Source organism: Miscanthus floridulus, chromosome 14, assembly GCF_019320115.1.
Source record: "Miscanthus floridulus cultivar M001 chromosome 14, ASM1932011v1, whole genome shotgun sequence".
In the NCBI taxonomy this organism is placed as follows: Eukaryota; Viridiplantae; Streptophyta; class Magnoliopsida; order Poales; family Poaceae; genus Miscanthus; species Miscanthus floridulus.
Window position 1 is genome coordinate 9,488,237 of NC_089593.1, and position 24,082 is coordinate 9,512,318.

Sequence of the window (24,082 nt, forward strand, 5' to 3'; positions counted from 1 at the left end):
ATAAATTCACATGACTCATAGTTTCATGAACTATACGAGAAACATGTTGATTTGTGAACAACGTTTACTATCACTTTGTCAGATAAAGAAATTATCAAAATAAAAGTTATAGATCTTGATGAGTTATACAACTTTGGTATTCATCACTTTTTCAGCTCAAAAACATTTAGTGGTTCAAAATCTCGTTTGAACTTGTCATTTTTTTTAAATTTGAAAATTTAAAGTGCTCAAACTTTGACAAATGAAATTTTGTAGTAATAAAGTGGATGCTCAAATAGAGTCATCTGGATGTTGCAAAGGGTAGTCTCACACATGCATAAAATGTAGTCTCATACACATACAAAAATATGTAGTCTTACACACGTACATAAATATATAGTCTCACACGCATGCATAAATAAAGTCTTACAAACACACACTTACACAAACACTCTACGTTCAACAACTAGCTAGCCCATTGTAACGACTTTCCCTTTGACACCTTTTTATTCCCATGGCATTATGTCTTTGGGGAGGTTCTTTTCCACAACACTGATCTTCTTAGGAAAGTCTGTGAATAGCGGCATTTCATCGTACTTATTGTAAGCTTCAACATCATCTACGCCATCAACTCCAATAATGTGTTGTTTTTCGGAGGCAACCACGTGCTTTGTCTTCTTCTTCGGGGGGAGGTTACTTTGTGGGTCAGACATATAGAAAACTTGTGCGACACGTGAAGCGAGCACCCAAGGGTCATCTTGGTAGCCTAGATTCTCAAGGTCCAGGACTCTCAATCCGATCTCGTTCAGTTGGTGTTGTTTGATCTAGCGGCATCGAAACAGGGCCACCGTTATATCCCTTCCATAGTCAAGTTCCCATATCTCTTCAATGATGATAAAGTATTGGATCTTTCGCCCTAATCCATCAAGAGCCTCTATTCGAACGCCGCTGTTTTGGTTCACATATTTACTATCCTTTGCGTGGGTATAGTATGTGTACCCATTAATGTCATAAGCATTCCAAGATGTCACTTGTCTCAATGGCCCCTCCACCAACCTACTGATGGTAATAGAGTCTATGGTTTCTTTAGGCGGTATGTTTTGGTCCTTCAACCATGTAGCTAGTCGTTGCTTGTGCTGTTTTATGACCCAATCATCCGAACAGTCATTTCTCTCCGCCATAATGATAGCCAAGTGTTTATCAATATACGGTTGCATCAGTTGTGTACTCTGCAAGACACTGTAATGCGCCCGACTCACCTCTTTGTAATCATGGTCGATGAACATTTTTCTACCATTGGTGCCCTTCCCAACCAGCCTACCCTTGTGATGAGAATCGGGTTTACCAATCTCTTTCTGTACTTTTAGGTACTCTTGACAGCACTCAACGACTTCTTCAGTACTATAACCCTCTATCATGGAGCCCTCTGGGTATGCTCGATTATGCACGTATCACCTTAAAACCGACATGAACCGCTCATATGACCATATTTCATGCAAGTAGCAAGGGCCAAGCGTCTGTATCTGATGAACCATGTGAATCATGAGATGTAGCATTATATCAAAAAAGCAGGAGGTAAACACATCTCCAGTTGGTTTTGTGTCTCCACCATAAATTCATGTAGGTCACTCAGCTCTTCCTTGCTAATCGTCTTTTGTGAGATCTTCGAAAAGAAGTAGCACATGCGGGTGATGGCCATTTTCAAGAACTCTGGCTGTATAGCCCTGATTGCAATAGGTAGAAACACTGTCAGCATTACATGGCAATCGTGAGCCTTGCAGTGTGTTATTGACAAGTCCTTCATCGACACTAGCTTTTTCACATTTGCTGAAAACTCAGTCGGGACTTTAATCCCCTCAGGAAAGTGCATATAGCTCTCTTCTCGTCTGGTGTTAGGTTGAAGCACGCCGCAGGCAGAGTGTATTTTTCATTAGCCTCAGGTACCGAGTGAAGCTGTGGCATCACGTTTAGCTGCACCATGTCTTTCTATGCTTTCAGACCATCCTTTGACTTGCCTGTGTCCATCAAGGTAGCAATGAGACTCTCAAAGACATTCTTCTACACGTGCATAGCATCAATGGCATGGGGGACCTCTAAGTCTGGCCAATAAGGCAGATACTGAAAGAAGATCGATTGTTTCTTGAAAGGTACGCCTTCGACAGAAGGTGTGCTTCTATCTCTGTTGGTCCCATCCGAATTCTTCTTTCCATAGACAACGCGTATGTTTTTCATCATTCTGTACACATGTTCTCTGTTATGATGTCTCTCTGGAGGGGTTCAATCTCCGGAGCGTTGTCATAAAATCTAAAGAACAATTTGCTACGGTACTTGTGACTTGTCTTTAAGAAGCGTCGATTTCTTAGGTAAACTATCTTCTTGGATGCATCTAGGTACACCCATGTAGTACCATCCAAGCAAACCAAGCATCCCGTCTTCTCTTTGATCTGTCCAGACAAAGCAAACAGCGCGGGGTAATCATTGGTAGTAACAAATATTATTGCTCTATATATGAAGTCCTCCTTTCGGAATGCATCGTACATCTGCTCCCTATGCCTCCATAGCCTCTCCATTTCTTGCATCAAGGGCTCGAGGAACACGTCTATATCAATGCCTAGTTATTTAGGGCTAGAAATAAGAATAGTGGGGAGAAGGTACTTTCTCTTCTAACACAACCATGTTGGAATGTTGTATAGGGTCAAGATCACTGGCCATGTGCTGTGGTTGCTCATCCTCTCATTAAAGGGATTTATTCCATCGATGCTCAGGCCAAACCGTACATTCCTTGGGTCATCGCTGAATTCTTTGTGCTTCTCATCAAACCTTTGCCACTGACTACAATCAGCCGGGTGTGCAATCTTATCATCATCCACCTTGCGCTCATCATCCCACCATGTCATGAGTGCGGCTTCTTTAGGGTTTAGGAACATACGTCTCAAGCGGTCGGTCACTGACAGGTACCACATTACCAGGGCAGGAATTCTTCTCTGCTTTGCATCGTTGCCTAATGAAGTGTCCTCTGGGGTCTGAGATTCTTATACCACCTTTTTTGTACCCTTCTTATTCCTCTTTTTTCCCGTGGATAGTTCGTCCCCACCGTAAAGGTCATTGTTCTTGTACCGGCTGGCTCCACACTGAGGACATTTATCCAATGACTTGAACGTTTCGCCATGAAAAAGTATATAGTGATTGGGGCATGCATGTATTTTTTCAACCCCCATTGTCAATGGACTTATGACCTTCTTCGCTTGGTACGTGTTGGCGGGAACTGAGTTTGGTTATGACAGCACCCATGATAGGAGATGCAATAGATCATTGAAACTACAGTCTGACCAGCCGTACTTAGCCTTCAGGATGAGCAGCTCAAGCACAAAACGTAGTAATGTCCAATGTGTCGGACAACCATTTTCAACACCATACACAGTCTCCTTCGATGTTTTTGTCATTCTTTCCAAATTTTCTAGACCTTTCAGGCTATTTAGTAAAATCTCTAGTCCAAGGGTTCGAATCATGTCATCTAAATCATCTTCAACTCTGACACGTGCTCCACTATTATTATTGGCACCACATTCATCATTACCATCCCAACCACCAGCATCACCACCTTGTTCATTACCTAACTCAAAATCCATTCGTGCATCAAGCTCTGCTGAATATTGGGACAGGAATTCTATGGTTTCGTCGTCGTATTCCTCCTCATCCTCGTCGTTAACAATAACCGTTTCACCATGATGAATCTACACTGTGTAGTCCTCAATAAATCCTCGCATAATCAAATGTGATCTGATGATAGTCACATTTGTCCATGACATACGGTTCTTGCAATCTTTACAGGGGCAAATAATTGTATCATTATTCTCTTTCAATGTCGTTGCATGCTTCGTTGCGGCTTTAATAAATTTATCCATCTCTTCACGAAAACCTACCTTGAACCTTAACGAACCATACATCCAAGAGTTCATGTACTCCATCTTTTACAACAACAACAAAACAAACATTAAAGGACTACTTATTCAGATATATATAAAAATGAATCAAAGTAATAATTATTTGAGAATAATTGTATATACCTCAGATATATATGAATATAAATCTAATATAATTACATGAAGCATACAAACACACCATGGTAGAGAAAAATTAATTAATGGCTCATTTATCCATAAATAATTAAAATACATATTTATTGATTATAATAAACAATTTTAAAGACAACAATTAGCAATAATTATACTTTACCCAATATCTTTCATACAAACCCTAGTCCAATTTTATCAAACATAAATTTACAAAAACGAAATTAATAAAAAAATCAAACCCTAGATCTAGATCACATGCACATGAAACATCCATAAAACTAACTAATGGTTCACTAAAATCAAGAAACATAGATCAAATAAGGGTATAATCTTGTTCCCCTCCCTAATTTATCCTAGTATATTTAAAAGTTGGGTCTAATTTGCTCATAAATAACTCAAGCACCATAGAAGAGAGAGAAAAACAAAACTCTAATTACTCACTAACCAACTATTAAAACTTTAAAAAAAGTTTAGAATAGCATTTTCTTACCTTCTACAACCTCTCCACCAAAGGATTTGAGACCAAAACCTTCCCCCCTTAGTAGAGTAATTTTTTGGAGGTGCCAAAGGCCTTTCCACCTTTTTTCACGGGTTGGAGTGAGTGACCCGAGGAGAAAGAAGGAGCTGCATCTGTTTTATATGGGGGGCATTTGTAGGGGCGGCTGGTGATTAAGCCACCCCTACAAATCGGTGCTATAAATACAGGACCATTTATAGGGGCGGCTCAATCACCAGCCGCCCCTACAAATACCATTTTCAGGGGCGGCTAGTAATTGAGCCGCCCCTACAAATCAGACCCCATTTGTAGGGGCGGCTCGTAACACCAGCCGCCTCTACTGTTCCGTTTGTAGGGGGCGACTGGTGTCTGAGCACCCTAGCACGCTACTATAGAGACGGCTCCATCACCAGCCGCTCTAAAAAAAATCGAACCATTACTAAAAAAAAAAAAAAATCATTTTCTACTTAGTGTACTACGGAAGATGGCTCGATCGACTCCCCCAGTTAAGGACTGTCGGCACCGACGCAAGATAAGGCCACGACGCAAGGCGAGGCAGCGACGGTGGCGGATCGAGTGCACGGGCCACACAGGTGCAAAACCGCGTCATCCTCTCTCCACAGAGTATCGACGATACGGAGTTTGATTCCAAAATCGTGAGACGTACGCGTCGATCGATAGTACAGAGTTCGATTTCAAATCGTGAGACACGTCAATTGAGGTACGGAGTTAGATTTCAAAACATGTTAACAGATGATGATCATTGAAAAAAATATGCATGTCGTCGAGGTGCTAAACTGCTGATGCAATAAGGCCATGTGTTCAGTTGCACTGTAGAATCTATTGTTGAGCTGTGATGTGATGTCGTATTATTTTTTTTTCCATGCACTACATATATGCCCATGCGTTGTACAGGACAACAAATTTTTATCCACATCCACGGTGACCCACGTGGTTGCGGTTTAGACGAACATATTTCTCAATTTTTATCATTAATATCGTGTTTAGATCTATTTTGTAGGAACCTAATAAAAAAATCAAATTTTTAATTAACTAGATAAATGCATGTACGTTGCATGTGGGCCATATTTTTTTTTGGTTGAATACCTTTATTTAGCGATGAACATGGTCGAACTGTGGAATTGCTGAGGACAGTGAACTTGATTGTGCCTTCGAGCCGTCGGCCGCGGAAGGGTCTGGTGTCCAAATTACTCTTTTCTCGATATGTACGTGATCTGTTTCGTCGGTGTCAGCAAAGTTTTTCTATGTATGAATATGTGTGTGATCTATTTTGTTTTTGTTAGCAAAGCCCTTGCCGAATTCATCTGTTTGAATATGTGCCTGATCTGTTCCATCGGCCTATAATAAGTCCTTTATATGATTTTCGATGGGAAAGAGTTTGTTCGGCATTTTTTTTTTGGCCATGGAAGAGTTTGTTTTGGAAAAGGTTTTTTTTTGCTGTATATTTTTTTCGGAAACGTTTTTTTCGCGGCTGCGGACGATGTGGAAGATTTTGTTTCGGAAACATTTTGGTTTTGTTTCTTTTGTTTTTTGTTTCAAAAAAGGGTTTGTTTTTTTGCCGTATAGTTTTTTCTTGGAAACGTTTTTTTTTTTCGAAACGTATTTTTTCCGGCTGTGTGAACGACGTGGAAGTGTTTTTTTCGGAAACGTTTTGTTTTCCGTGGAAGAATTTTTTTTGGAATCTTTTTTTTTTGCCGTATATTTTTTTTTTCGTATGCGACGGCGTCGCACCGTGCTCCCGTGCGACAGCCTGTACGCGGCTGCCGCGTGCCCCCTGCGTATACGTGAATACGTGATCCACCGCTCAAACTCCTCTCCACTGGCAAACAAGCCAGCGACTAAGGGCAGGTACAACGCTGTCTAATGAGCCGTCTGTATGGCAGAACATTTATAAAAAGCCCCTTCACACGCAACAGCCAGGGTCGTCATCTCACGAGTCGACGGCTTTGGCCCGTACTCCTAGAAATCGACCTGCCAGCGTTGATCCCGTGTGCATGCTACGACAGCAAAAACCTCTTAGGGCTTCTCCAGTGGTTGACTCATCATCCGACGTGGAGCCGCTCAACCGACCCATCACCACTGGAGTAAACGACTCGTCCGAGGAGAGAGAAGTAACCGATTTATCTGCCTGAGTCGACTCCTCGCCGGTTAGAAAACGAACAAATTAAGAAAGCAGGACCGCTCGTGACTTCTTATGAGAGAGAGGACAGACAAACCCAAGTAGAAAATTATTTTTTTATTTGGCAACAGAAAGTAACAGCTGCAATAGTTTTGTTTATTTGTGCATAGGACCCACTAAGCTCAGAAATCGACTCATCCAAAACTGACGTGGCCGTCCTTTTTCTTTGTTGCATCGACTCACCACTAAAGGTGCCCTAGCTTCTTCCCTTGTCTAAAGAATGTGCAAATCGGCTCAACCTTACAAAATCCATTTAAAATCGAAATCAAATCCAAAAATCATGATTCAAATTTATTTAGGTTCCTTGATCAGACTATATTCTAGAAGTAATAAAACATATGGTACACCTTGAATATTGGTTATATATTTTGTTTTGTGTAACCTTTAGTATATATTTATATTTTTATAGAAAATTGTTTGTTACTCGTATCAGTGTGACTTTTTATATAAATATATTAATATACTATTTATATTGATGGTTTGTCTATAATATTTACTATGTTGTTTGATCATGTTGCCAGATTACTAGTCTAAAAAATATTATAATCATATTTAACTTAATTATGCTTGATTTGTTTTTTATGAACTAGCAACACACTGTTGTACAAGGAACATATTCATACTTGATCGTGACTATATGCAAGCATTAAAAAACTTGTAGACAATTAAATAGACAATCCATTGTATGAGCCGTCTATTTAGCTGTATATGTGTGGATTTCAAAAATTTACAGACAACATGCTGTCTGTGGGTTGTTTGTGCCCTAACGGACGCCTATACGTGAATACGTGGAAAGACGGAACGGCCAACGGACTCCGGGGACACGCGGCAGCCGGGCGACGTGGACTACAGGGATAACGTTAGTAATTTTTTAGGTGTAATAGGTATACTTAGTAATTATTAAAAATATAAGGGATACTACTATATATTCGACTGGAGCACGTCCAACGGCTCCAGGCAGTTCGATCCGTTTCAGGGATACCAACCAAATAGAATCGGCAAGGAAACGTATCCACATGCACCTATAGTTTAGTCAAAGCAATAATTTTTTTTGTATAATATCCCTTATTACATACATGCACCTCGATCTCCTTTAGGATCCGCATACGACGTATGAGGGGGACGACGCACAGGAGCGGGCAACAGACGATACTCTTAATTATTTTTTGGGCTCTTGTATTTTTGCCTCTACTTTGATGTGAAATTATGATTTTACCTTCATTTTTCTAACTTTATTATTTTGTCCTTCACTGTTCACAAGTCAACACGACTTTGCTCTTAGTCAACGGTCAAGACATGGGCAAATTCGCGAAGACCAGGGGCAAATTCGCGTTGACTTGTGAACAGTGAAGGGCAAAATAACAAAGTTAGAAAAATGAGGGCAAAATCACAATTGCACATCTGTGTAAAGGGCAAGAATACCATTTTCCCTTATTTTTTATAGGTGTATGTATAGATGTGGCATTACTACATATAGTCCCATGTTGAGTAAGCATATATGGTGGTACTTTTATTATGCGCAAGGTGTGATGTGCGCCCTGAGCGGCGACTTCTATCACCGTGATGAACCCCATACAGCTCCGTCATGTCCACACCACCATCGGCACTGCCATTGCCGCTGCCTTCCTCCCTCACCACCGGTAGCGCCGCCCACTCAACTCACGCACCAGTGGGGCGAGGAAGCCTTTGATGAACCCCATAGTAGGGATATCAATGGAGAATAGCGCATGATCCAGCTAGTATAGCTATCTCTTCAAAGCAATCTTGCATTTGGATCGATGAAGCCCCTAGTTTCATTCTTGATGCCCTAGTAAACGATATGACCTTATTTTCAAATCAATAAAGTGCGCAAGATGGCTTCCCTCAAAAAAAAAGAATGCTATTTTTTATATTAACTTTTAGAAATATATTGAATATTTTGGCCCCTACATGATTTAAAAAAAAAATCAACAACAAAGTTTTAGATCTTGTCGAACACTACACTTGTGATATAGGTTGTGTATCCATCCAATATAATTTGAAAATTTCGAATCTCAAAATCTATGAATTTCGAAATGACTACTTGAGAACTAAATGTTTTCAAATAAAAAACTTGTCAACAAGTCATAGATTGCATTGACAACAACAACTTTGATATGGATAATATCAATATCCAAAGTCATTTGAAAATTCTAAATTTTGCATTCCAAATCTCAATCTTGGTGCTCCCAGAAGCCCAGAATCCATTGGCCAAATCTGAAAGAAAATATTAAAGAAATTGGAAAAGAAGAAAAAAAAACAGAACCATAAGCATCATATAATCCGTGGCTGCAACTCGACGATTAGTAATGTAATTTAAGTTGAAACCATGCGTAAAGTGTGATTAACGCTTCAATGTTCGATGACACACATTCTTAACTGATATATGGTCGATTGCTGTTTCATATAGTATTAAATAATTCTTTCCATTAATTAGTGTGTAGTGAATCCATGATATGTGAAATTTGGTGGGAAACGAATACATAAAATTGGTGATAAAAATGAAAACTTCAAATATGGCTGGAAATATTATAATTTTAAAATTATTTCCAGGAGTGGTCCAGTTAAACAAGCTGTTTCTAGGAATCAATTTCTAGGGATGGATGAAAGCCTGCTCCCAATTTTTGGGACAATTATTTGTATTTGAATCATGGCCTCTGTTAATTTTCTATCATTTGTTTTTACAATCGATGACGTAGAGGTGGTTTTCATAATCCATTTTTGACTAGCCGTAAAGATCTTTTGTGCACTAGTCAGCAAATTCTAAAGGGTTAAGTCCAATTTACATCCTCCAACTTGCAGCAAAGTTCAGATTTTAACCTTGAACTTCAAAACCGGACAACTTTGGTCCTCCAACTCTCGAAAAAGTTCAACTTTCAGCCTTCTGGCCGGTTTTGCGGGTGAACAGTAATTTTTGATATTTTCGGGAGCGCCGAAATTTTATATTATTTTTTCGAGCATCTTACTGTACTCAAATGAAAAAACTCAAAACTACAAAGTTGTAGATCTCATCGAGGTCTACAATTTACATATAAAAATTATCTTGATCCGACATTGTATTGAAGGGTTTTCTATTTTTTAAAATTTGAGTCTCATCACGCGATAAAATATGGTGCTGAAATTTTATATTATTTTTTCGAGCATCTTACTGTCCTCAAATGAAAAAACTCAAAATTACAAAGTTGTATATCTCATCGAGGTCTACAATTTATATATAAAAATTATCTTCATCCGACATCGTATCGAAGGGTTTTCTATTTTTTGAAATTTGAGTCTCATCACGCGTGAAATAATTTTGTCGCGTGATGAGACTCAAATTTCAAAAAATAGAAAACCCTTCAATCAGATGTCGGATAAAGATAATTTTTATATGTAAATTGTAGACCTCGATGAGATCTACAACTTTGTAGTTTTGAGTTTTTTCATTTGAGGACAGTAAGATGCTCGAAAAAATAATATAAAATTTCAGCACCATATTTTATCGCGTGATGAGACTCAAATTTCAAAAAATAGAAAACCCTTCAATACGATGTCGGATCAAGATAATTTTTATATCTAAAATTGTAGACCTCGATGAGATCTACAACTTTGTAGTTTTGAGTTTTTTCATTTGAGGACAGTAAGATGCTTGAAAAAATAATATAAAATTTTGGCGCTCCCAAAAATATCAAAAGTTACTGTTCACCCGTAAAACCGCCCAGAAGGTTGAAAGTTGAACTTTTTCGAGAGTTGGAGGACCAAAGTTGTCCGGTTTTGAAGTTCGAGGTTGAAATCCGAATTTTGCTGCAAGTTGGAGGGTGTAAATTGGACTTAACCCAATTCTAAAAGAATTTAAATGTTCTTTTAATTTTAAAATGATCAACACCTAGTTGGACAAATGAGTTTATAACAACAATAATCCAACAGCGCAACCGACAACCGATCAACAACTGATGAGCTGCTGTGCATGCAAATGATCATCACTATCTCCAAATCCAGGATACTCTTGACTTTCGGTGCGTTTGTTACAGATGAGAACTAGGATCAATGTGGTTATTAATGCATCCATGCCAGTATCTACTACTTATATTCTACTAGAAAAGATACATCATCCATATGCTCCCTTTTTTAATTATTAGGGCAGCATCATGCATGCGTAATACACTAGTTAAGGACGGTTTCTACTGAGGTATAATTTGATCTTTAGTGGCGGTGGTTTCATCCTAATCAGTATGCCTACTGCAACACTAATTCGTACAGGTGTTGCGACCTCAGTATGTATGAGTCTACATGACTCATGTTTGCGAGTTCTAAAAGGAAACAACTTGAGCAAAGGGTACGCTCCCATTACCCTAATCGGTTGCCTATTGCAACTCTAATTGGTATGGATGCTATGATCTCTAATTAGTATGAATCTTGTAACTCTAATCAATGCACACAAGTAACATATCCGTGTTTTAGAATTCTATAAAAGTGGCAACCTGAGTAGACGGTGGGGCAAATTCTATAGCATTAATCAATATGCCCACTAGACACTTAATTCATCTATATAATTTGTTGATACTTCTATACTTAAGTTGCTACACAATATAAAAGTATAGATACAACGCGTGCAATAACTTATAAAAAATATTCCAAAATATATGCATAGTAAGTCTTGTTGATCTCATTGTAAGAAACACATTGGGGCAAATAGAGTTGAAAGTGGACAGTACATGAGTAAACTATATAGCATTTCAAAGAGAGATAATAATTTAATAAACCAAACTAGTAGTACAAACAAATCATCCCATGCAAACTCTACCTAGGCCTCTCTAAGGCCACCTGAAAAGAAAAGTTATAGTACTTTTTTTTAGAATTACACCGTACAACGCAGATGCCCATAACACGCACGCACACTCACCTCTATGAACACACGTATATAAACTCTACTCTTATGAGCACCTCCACGCACGCACACTCACCTCTATGAACACACGTATATAAACTCTACTCTTATGAGCACCTCCGAAGGACTGAGCCGGCAGATCTCGAGACTCACGAAGTCACCACTGGCGCCTCGTTGTCGACGTCGCCTACCACTAAAAGCATAGGGCCGTTAAATCATAGAATAAATTTAGAAAAATACGAGCACATTTACCAAGTCAAAGACTTAAACCTGGGTAGGCATGTTCCATCGCAAGAAACCTAACCGGCTAATCTAATGATCATTTCGTGAAAAGAAAAGCTATAGTAGGGCATTCAGTTCAGCACCAGCCGGTCGGCCCATAGTGGCTTGGTCGCAGGTTGGTACTCTGGCCCCACTGGTCACTAAATAGAAATTGCTTTCCTAAAAAAATAAATAGAAATTGCGAATCTTGTGCAAAAAAAAAGAAAAGAAATTACGAATATATATATTTTTAGGGGAATTGCGAATATTGAAGATGACGACAACAGACACGGTAATATTGGGCGTTAAAGCCTGTGGGCTGAGTTATATACTCTAAAAGTGTCTGGCCCATGGATTCCAGGACTCAAGACCAGTTTTTGGATTCGGTCCTGCGAGAGTGGACAACAAGTATAGGACGGAAACGGGGCAAATAGTGCCCTTTTGGGCTTTGCAATAATCGTGTTCCTTAATATTGCATTAGATCCGTCTTAGTGAAGGTTTCATAAAAGATTTATAGGCATTAAATAAATTAACATAGTATAGTATAGATGAAGAAAAAGATAATGAAAGTTTAATGAAATAAAACTTATCTATACTATTTTCATCATATTAGAGTTTTTCGAAAGCCAGGACATAAAACCTCTACTCAGACCTGTTGGCCCTGTTCGCTTCTCTTATAATCCATACTTTTTAGCTTGTTTTTTTTAGCCAGAACAGTATTTTTCTCTCACAACACATCAGTCGGAACAGTATTTCGACTTGTTTTTTCAGCGAAGTGAATGGGGCCATTACGTGGGAACAGCAAATGGCCGTACTACTGTTAACGTTACGAATCAATTTCATTCAAACAGCACAGATTTCTTACAACTTTATCCCTAAGTTCTTATAACCGCTAGCTTTTTTTAAGGTGCCTGATTCAGTTATTCAATTACTTCCTCTTTTTCTTTTTTACATGTTACATTAGCTTTGTCCTAAGCCAAATATTATTATCTTTAACCAACTATTTAAAAACTCCTTATAGTTTCACAACACATGAACTATATATTATGAAAGTATTTCTCATAGTGAATTTAAAAACATAAATCTTATGATATGAATCTATATAGATTTTTGAAATCAATTGAAGATACAAATATTCGACTTAGGACAAAGCTAATACGACATCTCATAAAAATAGAGGGAATAACAAATGAAAGAGTTAAATGCATAAGGTCTTGAACTTATCAAAGGGTGTCATTTTTGTCCACTAACTTTGAAAATATATTTCTTGATCACTAAGCTTATAAAGTGATGCACCGTATGTCCCTAAACTTGTTAAATTACTAGAAATGTGTTTTCAAAATCTCTGAACCTAAGTGACACAAATTTAGGAGCAGTGCGGGCTTGGTGCCACCCCGAGCCCACGTCGGCCGGCCCTCCGCCACCACCACGCCGTCTCTGGCTGGGCTTGGCCGTAGCCCAGCCATTCCCCACACGCGGCTCTGCTCTGAGCTCAGCCAGGGACTGGGGAAACATGAGGAGGGAGGGGATGAGTGGTTGACATGTGGGCCCCACATGTCACTGAGATGAAGGCCGATGTCCTACGTGGCGGCCGATGCCAGCGTTGTATGGTCAAACTCACTCCACGTTGGACAAAACAGTCCCGCCCGCGCCCAAGTGCTAAAAGTGAACGGTTTCGACAGTTAGGGTACCAGCATTAAACGGTTTTGTAGTTGAAGGTCAAAATTAGACGAACCCAATACTTAATGGCCCAAAAATGGGCTTAATCCTTTAACTTTATTAGATGAAAAACACGTCCACAGTAATAGTCCTTTTTAAGGGGCCTGATCCATAGAACACATCATAGGTTTGACCAAACGAGAGATCTCCACAACGTAGAGAGACCTGGGATCAGACCAAATCCTGATGGGGCGCCAAGAAACGCAGACATGGCTCGCCGGAGCGCTGAATCTCTGAGCAAGATGTGCAGTGCAGTGCCATGCAGGTGCAGCACAACAGTCGGAGGACGAAGCTACTGGACTGGGCGTCTGGACTAGACTATGGTGTCCCGTCTCTGTCTCAAATCTTGGACCCCCCGGCACCAAACGACGAAAGCTTTTTGCTTTTTTCCCTGTCTCGGCTCCTCGCCGAGATCTGGCCACCCATCTATCCCCCAACCTCTTCTCTTCCCCAGGGGCAGGATCGGAGGCTGCCTGCCGGTGCACATTGCCTCTGATCCACCGACCCCGCGCGGTCCGGCATTGCCGTGCCCCAGCCGGCGACCCGGGACCAGCTCGCCGCCGCCGCGAGCCGATACCAAATGGGGTCCTTCAACGGCCACGTGCTGCCGGGGACGCTGTTCCTGGCGGTGGGCCTGTGGCGGGTGTGGTCCGCCGTGGCGTGCTTCGCCGCCTACCCGCCGGCGTTCCGCGTCCGCGCGTGGTGCCCCCTCGAGCTCCCCAGGGCGCCCCGCCTCCTGGAGCTCTACGTGGTGGCCGGCGGCGCGTTCCTCGACATGTGCCTGGAGCTCGGTGGCGGCGTCCTCGCCCCCCGCGGCGGAGGCGTCGCGCCGGAGTCCAGCCTCATCTACCTCGAGCACGCCGGCATGCTCCTCATGTTCTTCCTCTTCGGCGCGCTCGCCCTCCTCTCCCAGAAGTGCACCAGGTGTGTTGCCGTTGGTCTCCGTACTTCGTGGATCTGTCAACTCTGTTCTTGCGTTGGTGTAAATTGTAATGCCATTCTTCAGATAGCTCAAAATTGGTAGATTTTTTTGTGAAACTCGTAGAGCCGAAAGTCGAACTGAAACATAAATTTGGTAATGATCGATCTCGTTGCATAATAATCTCGTGTCAAAGGTCACATTTTGCCTTCAGTTAACCCGGTTTAAGCTGAGCTCTCTGCAACTGCAATGGCGATCACCGCAGGTACCTGCCCCTGACCGACGGCGAGCTCTGCCTGGTGGCGGCGATGGCGTTCACATCAGAGTTTCTGCTCTTCTCCTACCACTCCGCTACACACACAGGTCTAGAGGGCTACTACCACCACCTCCTCGTTATCCTCATCGGCCTCTGCATCCTCACCACCATCCTCGGCGCGCTCCTGCCGGCGAGCTTCCCCGTAGACGTCGCCGCCGGCACGCTCATTGCACTGCAGGGGATGTGGTTCTACCAGACGGCGCTCACGCTGTACGGGCCCATGCTCCCCGACGGGTGCGAACGGGATGCCGACGGCCACCAGGTCGACTGCCGCAGCCGCGCCGCGGAGGAGCGCGCCGAGCAGCTGGCCAACTTCCAGCTGTTTGGGGCCGTGTTCCTCGCCTTCGTCTACGTGCTTGGGTGCTATGCCGTTGCCGCGGCCAGGTACGGGCACCCGGACTTGGTGACGATGCATGGGGAGCACGTCGCCGCCCTAGAGTGTCGCGGCGTCGGTGGCAGCGCCTGCGCTGAGGAGTGTGTGGTCTAGTGGCGTCTGATGAGTGCATATCTGCAGCTCTGTTCTTGCGTCAGCATTCTCAGTAACAAGTGCAAAACATGGTGTGATCTGTTGTTCTTAGTGTTGTGTCAATTGTGAGCGACGTTTGAAATGAAACTTTGCAAATCGAGAAAAGTTTCAAATGGAAAATACTAGCTGGATCAAACGTTTTGCCACCGTTGCTGGTGCTTCATGACTTCATCCTACGACAAGCAGTCCTTTTTGATGAGTGAAGAGAAGTAGGAAACAGACACACCACTTGCCTCCTGCCTCCCTCCCTTCTGATGAGTGAAGAGATGTAGGAAACAGACACAAAACGGCTGAAATTTAGATAGATCAGAAATGTTTTGGTGATTCACAATCAGAAATGAGTCATGACACGGCAGTATGAGGGCTAGCTCAAGAAGGCCTGCAAACACACAACTGGATACACTATACTGTAGTCTGTACCCAAACTGAAAAAGATGGCAATGTCTTCCTTGACAACTGAAAAAGATGGCAACCTCTTGCAAGCCATTTGTGTGCCAGCATTTTTCCCAATTATTGTTCTTCCAGGTTGTTGACCGGCCAAATTTCCACTCTTTGAGTTCTGAACATTTGAAATTGCATTGTAACGCCATTAACAGTTAGCTGCTTGATGACCGTCTCTGCCTGCCACAGCTAGAAGTTGTGAGGGAGCGGGGATTTTTTTTAGCCGTCCCAGAATCCTCTGCACCATGTCCATTGGTGGCCTGCTTGGCTGCTTCATTCATGATGCCCAAAATTAAACACAAATTAGTGATTGACAGTTCATGCAGTTTCTTGTAAACAGACCACTGAGCTTCCAGTATCTCGCACCAGACCACTAAATTTGCGGCCATCGATCGGGCAGTAGTACTGCGCACCCTGGGCACAAAATTTCTGAACAACTATGCAGTTCTTCCGGCACTGCAAACAAGAGGTGGAATTCTGCTTGCTGTCTCTGAAGATTACTTCACCCTCTCAAACGTGAGCCTCACCCGTAACACGGTTACGGCCATGATCACCATGAAAGCTGACGACATGGAGTGGTGGATTACGGTGGTTACGGACCTCAAACAGATGCCGACAAGCCTCTGTTCCTCCAAGAACTGAAGGACCTTGCAGCCCCTGGGCATGATAAAAACAACACAAACCTCAATCCACGCCTAATGAGATCCTTTAAGAAAACCATTGATGATCTTCATCTAAAAGAAATCCGACTAAATGGTCACCAGTTCACTTGGAGCAATGGCCAAAACAACCCAACTCTGACACGAATCGATAGGGTCTTTTGCACCCCGAATTGGGAACTCCTTTTCCCAACTTGCTACCTCCACTCCTTGCCGTCGCTAATGTCTGATCACACACCACTACTACTTCAGGGCGAGCTACGATTTGAAAAATTTTGGGTTCGAATGGAAGGTTTTTTTGAGGCTGTCCAAACTGCTTGGAATAAGCCAGTGAATTCGGTGCAGCCCCTCAAACGCCTTCACATCAAATTGGCACGTACCATCAAGGACATCAAGAATTGAAAGAAATCCAAAATTGGTGATACTAGACTTCAGCTTGCAATTGTTAAGGAGATCATCCTTCGATTAGAGACTGCCCAAGAAGAACGAATCCTCACACAAGATGAACTCGATCTATTGAAACGGCTCAAAGTTCGATCCATTGGTCTGGCCCTCATTGAGAAAGCAAGAATTCGGCAACGCTCACGCCTCACTTACATTCGGTTTAGAGATGCTAACACAACATAGCTTTCTCACATGATGATAAGGAGAAAATCATTACTGAGCACTTCCTTAAGCACCTTGGCACCACTACCGTCAGGCCGGCCACCTTTCAATGGGAGGCCCTCGACTATCAACCACATGACCTATCTTCACTAGAGGCACCCTTTTCGCAAGATGAGATCAAGGACACCATTCAATCCATGACGGGGGACAAAGCACCGGGGCCCGATGGGTTCACTGGACTTTTCTTCAAAGAGTGTTGGGAGATCATCAAACATGATCTCACAGCCGCCTTCAATCAACTCTACAACATGAATGCGCAAGGATTTGATCTACTCAACTCAGCCAATATTTTTCTCCTTCCCAAAAAGATGGACGCTGCAAAAGTTGGTGACTACCGACCAATAAGTTTGATTCATAGCATTACAAAGATCTTCTTTAAATTGTTAGCCAACAGACTCTACTCTCATCTAAACACCTTGGTCTCCAAATGCCAGGGTGCATTCATCAAACACCGGTGCATTCAGGACAACTTTCTGTACATCCAAAACACGGTGAGGAGATTTCACAAAATGAAAATGCCAGCCCTCTTCATGAAGCTGGACATACAAAAGGCCTTTGACACCATCAATTGGAGCTACATGCTGGAGGTACTACAGGCTCTTGGTTTTGGGCCAAGATGGCGTGAATGGATTTCTATCCTTTTTGGCACAGCCACTTCAAGAGCTCTTCTCAATGGTAGTCAGGGAAGTAGTTTTAGTCACAAACGGGGTGTGCGGCAAGGTGACCCACTATCACCTATGCTATTCATTCTTGCCATCGACCCGCTACAAAAAATGCTTGATCTCGCAACTCAGAACAGTATCCTTACACCGCTGCCACTAGCTACAGCGAAACTGCGTACTTCTCTTTGTGCTGTCCTAAATCCAAATCGAGAGGAATTGCAAGCAGTAAAGGACATGCTCCAAATGTTTGGCGAAGTCACGAGTTTAATCACAAACTTGGAAAAAAGTTCAATCCACCCAATTCACTGTGAAAACATTGATCTGGATCATGTACTTGAACCGTTCCCGGGTGCCTGCAATACCTTCCTGTGCCGCTACCTTGGTCTGCAGCTTCACACTCGCTCCTTGCAAAAAGTGCACGTGCAACCCCTCATTGAAAAGATTGGCAATCGTCTTCCAAGATGGAAAGGACGGCTTCTCAACCGCGCAGGGAGACTTACTTTGGTCCAATCAGTGCTCTCCTCCATGCCGACTTACCATTTAACTATCTTCCCGCTAACAGTCTGGGCAAGGAAACAAATTGACAAAATTCGTCGTTCATTCCTTTGGAAAGGCGATGATAATGCCAACGGCGGTCACTGCATGGTGAACTGGCCAACTGTGAGCAAGCCCAAGGACATGGGCGGTCTAGGAGTGACTGACCTAGACAAATTTGGCAGAGCTCTGCGCGTGCGATGGCTTTGGCAAGAATGGTCTGATGATCATAAGCCATGGTCTGGTACAGACGTCCCATGCAATGAAGTGGACAGATTTTTCTTTAACGCCTCCAATACTGTTTTCATTGGCAATGGAAAGAAGATGAAGTTCTGGCATCATAGTTGGCTTGATGGCGAGGCCCCCCGAAACCTTGCACCCCATCTCTTTGATTTGGTCAAAAGAAAAAATAAGACGGTCGAGCAAGAATTGAATAATAGCGCCTGGATCAAAACGCTTCACCGCAAAATAACAACCACCACACATGTGGAGCAATTTGTCTCTCTATGGATCATGATTCAACTTGTGCATCTACAACCTGAGAGGGAGGACCAAATCAAGTGGAAATGGACAACTGATGGAAAGTACTCTGCTCGATCAGCCTATCGAGCTCAATTTATTAGGACATACAATCGGCATCAAACCAAACTAATATGGCGAGCACATACCGAGAACAAATGCAAATTGTTTGCTTGACACTAATACAGAACAAGATCCTTACCTCAGACAACCTAGCACTCAGAGGATGGCCACACCAGAACTCGTGTGCTCTCTGCAGCGGGCCATTGGAAACCGGCTTACACCTTTGCCTAACCTGCCCATATGCTCAAGTGGTGTGGAACCAAATCTCAACTTGGGAGAATTTCCCGGTGCTATTTGATAATATTGGTAAATGGTGGGAGAAGGCGGCAAGATCCATACCTAAGGATAAGAGACGACACTTCAATGGATTGATTATCTACACCATGTGGAATATTTGGAAGGAACGAAATCGAAGAATTTTCAATCAAAACTTCTTAACAGCTCAGGAAGTAGCAACCCGCATTAAAGAAAATCTAGAGGAGTATAGAAGGGCTTTTCGGGTGATCACCTAAGGTAGTGTAATTGCAATCATGGTGTAAGGGCTGTCGGGTGGCAGAGCCAATCCTTGACTACATTGCGGGTTCACGTCCTAGGAGCCGTTGTATCTTAAAATTCTCTTTTCCTTCTTAATTAAAAGACAGAGCTCCTGCCATTTATGTTAAAAAAAAAACAGTTCATGCAGCGCATTATTAGTGTTATCAAATTGTTGCTTCTCAACAAGATAAACCATATATTAGTGAATGCCTACAAGCTTTTGCTGGGACTAATTTGTATTATTTCTTATGCAAACGTTTTTTTTTGTTAGTATATATAATCTTTAGGCTCATTTTGCCCCTGTGGTTCTTCTAAAAACAGAGCACGAACAAGATAAGTGATAACAGTGACCAATAATTTTAAGGAGTCTCACAAAGCTGACAGCATGAAATATTTGTTGCCACAAAGATGGCTCACGGATTAGCAGTAACCAAAGAAGAATTTGCAGTATAAACCAAGACGGATTATTCAAAGCTATCAATGTGTTCTCAGGTGCCAATGAGCAAATGGTAATTAAGTGGGCTCTCGTATAAATTGCCATCAAGTTTTCATAAACCAGTCTGTTGTTTTGCAACTAGTAGTATGCATCTGTACAGATGTGATTAATACTTTTTGAATATTGAATCTATATTACATCAGCATAGTTTACTAGAGTAACAATAGCAAAACAACGTTTCCTTGGCCAAACCACTAAATAAACATGAACATCACTGTTGAGAAGATGTACCGGAATAATAACTAAGGTAAGATCCTTGATAAAAAAAAACAAGTATTCAGCCTGTTCGTTTCGGCTGGATTGACTTATAAGCCATGACTGAAAGTACTGCTGGCTGGTTTGGTGTGGGAGAAAAATATTGTTCGTTGGTTGATAAGCCAATGCTTATAAACCAGATACGAGCTGCCGAACAGATGAGCATTTTAATTTCTGCGATTGGCAATCAACGCTAGCTTGAAATACTATCTCTGATCTGGTTGGTGGAGCGTCCAATTCTGAGACGTAAAGAGGGGAAAAGCAGAGAAGCAAGAAGCACGGAACAGCTAGAGAAGAAACAGGGGAGTTTACATCAGAGGAAATGGGGAAAGGAGAAGACCTCCTCCCTGCTGGCACCTCCCGATCGGAACCGAACAGTGACAGCAGGTTCCTGTTCCCCAAGCCCAAGTTGTGACCACCGTTGATTTCTCTCATCTTGAGAGCACAACAGAGAATTGCAACACCTCGTGATCTGCGAGCCTTGTCATAGCACGTGCATCGCCGAATCTATCCATAGTTTATCCCGAAATCTTAGAAGAAACAAATGATATTTAGGTTGGCACAAGGGGAAAGGGAGATAAGGAAGAAGAGCAAGCATCAAGTACAACAAAAATTATTACCTTAATGGAGTTTCATCGCTATGTGATGGGTGAGATGATTGGGGTGGACTTCAACAGCGTGCCTCACCGCAGCCACTGCTTCCTCCACCTCCTCCTTGCTGGCGCCTCCTGATCGTAACTGAACCGACAAAGACTGCAGCAGCGGCAGGCTTCCCAGGCCCAAGTCGAAACCACCGTTGATGTCTCTGATGCCCTGCACTTTGAGACTAAGTCAAGACGAGTGAGCCTCGGCATAGCTCCTTGTTCAAACACCACTGGCCCTCCAAATATGCTCAACTCGCACCGTACCAGGCCTGGGAAATGAACAAGCACTAAGGGTGAATCTTCCTTGGATCTCGAGATCCTCATGGCCTACCGTCAATTCTAGACGGTAGAGAGCAGGCAACCTTCCGAGGATTTCGAGATCGTCCTGCTGCAGCCCTCTCACGTGCATGCAGAGGTTGGAGAGGTCCGCAAGAAGCCACCTTCACCCAAGCAGCAGGAGCTCCATATGTTCAAACTGCGGAGATGTCGTGGGGCGACAGACAACGTCCGAACCATCCAAATTGCAGCCACCAGAAATGATCTCGATATGTAGACTTGTCAGCAGCACTCCGGTTCTGACCGCGTTCATGCCTGACGAGGAGCAAGGCGCAGGCGACATCCAGGGACCAGCTGCCGAGCCAAGGCCCTTGGGGATGGTGAAGCCCAGTAGGAAGGTTGTAGGCCCGGAGTGGCTCCACTAGCTAGTACTTACGTGCTTGTAACGAACGAGAGAGGCAGAAAATTGTAAACCAAACTCTGTAAATAAACTCTAATACAATCCTGTCCTCTCCCTGCTTCCTGCTTCCCCCCTTCCAAGTTTCCTCTGCTGAACCGATTGCTCGTCACAATTGGTATCAGATACCTTGTCCCCAATCCTGGAATCCCTTCCCACTCACCACCACTACACTTGGCTCCAGCGCGCACACCGCGGATCTCGCCCCCTGGCGCCCCGGCATGGAAGTTATGCCGGACGACATCAAAATGGAGGTACAGAAGCTCATCAGGCAGAAGGGCCGCAGGGTGTTCGACTCTGTCGCACCTGTCCGGGCTTCTCCCGTCCCCAACTTCGGCGGCCGCGTGCTCATCAGCCGAACTCCTCGCCGACTGGCCCAATGGGCACTGCACGGGATGTGCGTTCCGGGGTCGTCGCGACCTGGACACACATCCCGGCCAAGGGTACATGCTCCGATTCCCCTCCTGTGGTGTCTTCTCCACCGCTGATTTCCGTTCTTCCTCAGTCGACTCCCACCTTTCCGCCACGACAACCCCCGTCTCTGGCAAACTCGCTGTGAGAAGTATTTTTCCATGTATGAGGTCGCTGAGTGTATGTGGAACCATGTTGCGGAGATGCATCTTGAAGGCCCCTCCGCACGTTGGTTCCAGCCCATCTCTTCCCAGTTACAGCACGCAACTTGGTCCTCGTTTTGCAAACTCTTGCATGATCGTTTTGATCGCCATCAGCATGAGGCCCTTCTTCGCCAATTGTTCAATGTGCGCCAGCAGACTACAGTCGCTGCTGCTTATGTCTCTGAGTTCTCTGAACTCGTTGATCACCTCACCTCACCTCATCCCGCTAGCGGCCACTGCCACATCTGCTACTTCTCCTTCGGTTGACGCCACACTCGCCGCTGTCAAAGCCTACCGCCGAGCTATGGGCCTCTGTTACAAGTGTGCTGGCAAGTGGAGTAAGGACCACAAGTGTCCCCCGGAGGTGTTGCTGGCCGTCGAGGCATTGTGGGATTCATTCTCTGAAATTGAGCCACAATCTGAAGATGCTCATAGCCCAGCTGCAGCTACTCAGTTGTTTCTGGCCATCTCCAAAGCCGCAGTTCAGGGTGTTCACTCCACCAGAGCAATACGCATGCAGGGTTCAGTCATGGGACAGCCTGTATTAATTCTACTTGACTCTAGCAGTTCGACTTCCTTCATCAGCGAGTCTGTGGCTGCTAAATTGACCGGCGTCATCTCATTGCCCTCTCCAAGCCAAGTCCAAGTCGCTGGTGGCAGTTGCTTGCAGAGCCCCTGTATTCTATCTCAGTTGTAGTGGACTGTTGGTCAGTACTCATTCTCTTCCAATTTCCGCCTCTTGCCACTCACAGCTTATGACATTATAGTTGGTATGGACTGGCTTGAGGCGCACAGCCCTACGTTGGTTCATTGGCAGAGCAAATGGCTTCAGATTCCCTATCATGCTACATCTGTGCTCCTCCAAGGCCTTCAGGACACTGCTCCAGCTCACCTGTATTTGCAAGTTTGCAGTCCATCTGATCCAGCTCTGGCCATTACTGATTCTCCACCGCACCTCCAGAAATTCAGTCTTTGCTTGACGAGTACGCTGCTCTGTTCGAAGCACCAACCACTCTTCCACCTTCGCGTGCTTGCAATCACCGGATTCCTCTGCTTCCTGGTGCCCAGCCAGTTTTCATACGTCCATACCGCTACCCGCTAGGGCTCAAGGACGATATTGAGCGGCAAGTGAGCGACATGATGTCTCAGGGGTTGATTCAGCCGAGCTCTAGTCCCTTCTCTTCCCCGGTATTGATGGTCCGCAAGAAGGACGGGACTTACCGTTTCCACGTGAATTTCAGACAGCTTAATGCACTGACCGCCAAGTCAAAATTCCCAGTTCCGGTGTTTGACCAGCTTATGGACGAGTTAGTTCAGGCAACTTGGTTTCCTGAAGATAAAGAAATCAACAAAGATCATTTGATATGGTTGTGGATAGCTGAAGGTTTTATCCAATTTAGAAAGGGAATTTTTGCCGTGGGACATCGCGAAAACGGGTATTTGGCTGGAACACACCGCCAAGCGTAGCATTTGCTGAGTACCATTACAAATTCGTGTTTATTTGCCAGTGGACACCGCGTCGATTAAAATAATTATTTCCAGAGATTGGGAGAGAGAAAATTTGTAAAATGACCACTGATGCCCCTTGGACCGCACTTGGTCGAGCCAGACTCGATTTGGTCGAACCGGACCACGTTTCGCAGCCCTGTAGGAACCCTAGCCGCACCTTTTCTCTGCAAATGGACTTTCTTCCTTCTCCGAACACAGCCATGGCTGAGCAAGGCAGCAGCGCAGGGGGCCGCGCGTGGGGAAGACCCGGTCGGGGCTCTCCGGCCGGCCGGTCGGTGGCGAGCTGCGGTGGTGCGGTGGCCTGCTGCTGCAGCGAGCGGCGGCGGCGTGAGGCGGGGCCGAGGTGCTGGCCTGCTGATGCGGCGAGAGGCGGCTG

The 24,082-nt window shown here is 43.8% G+C and overlaps 1 protein-coding gene across 1 annotated transcript; it reads left to right on the plus strand.

Moving 5' to 3' along the window:
• The first annotated feature begins 13,944 nt into the window (after positions 1–13,944).
• LOC136505344 (uncharacterized) lies at positions 13,945–15,540 on the plus strand. The gene is made up of 2 exons (XM_066500490.1): positions 13,945–14,540; positions 14,801–15,540. Exons 1-2 carry the CDS (start codon positions 14,197–14,199, stop codon positions 15,336–15,338), a joined length of 882 nt encoding a protein of 293 aa, XP_066356587.1. The 5' UTR covers positions 13,945–14,196; the 3' UTR covers positions 15,339–15,540.
• The last annotated feature ends 8,542 nt before the right edge of the window (positions 15,541–24,082 follow it).

What these genes read in the sequence shown, in the direction of transcription:
- LOC136505344 (XM_066500490.1), top strand. Translation starts at nt 14,197, where the DNA reads ATGGGGTCCTTCAACGGCCACGTGCTGCCGGGGACGCTGTTCCTGGCG. An exon ending in CTCTCCCAGAAGTGCACCAG is followed by an intron (nt 14,541 to 14,800) that starts GTGTGTTGCCGT and finishes CGATCACCGCAG; the next exon opens with GTACCTGCCCCTGACCGACG.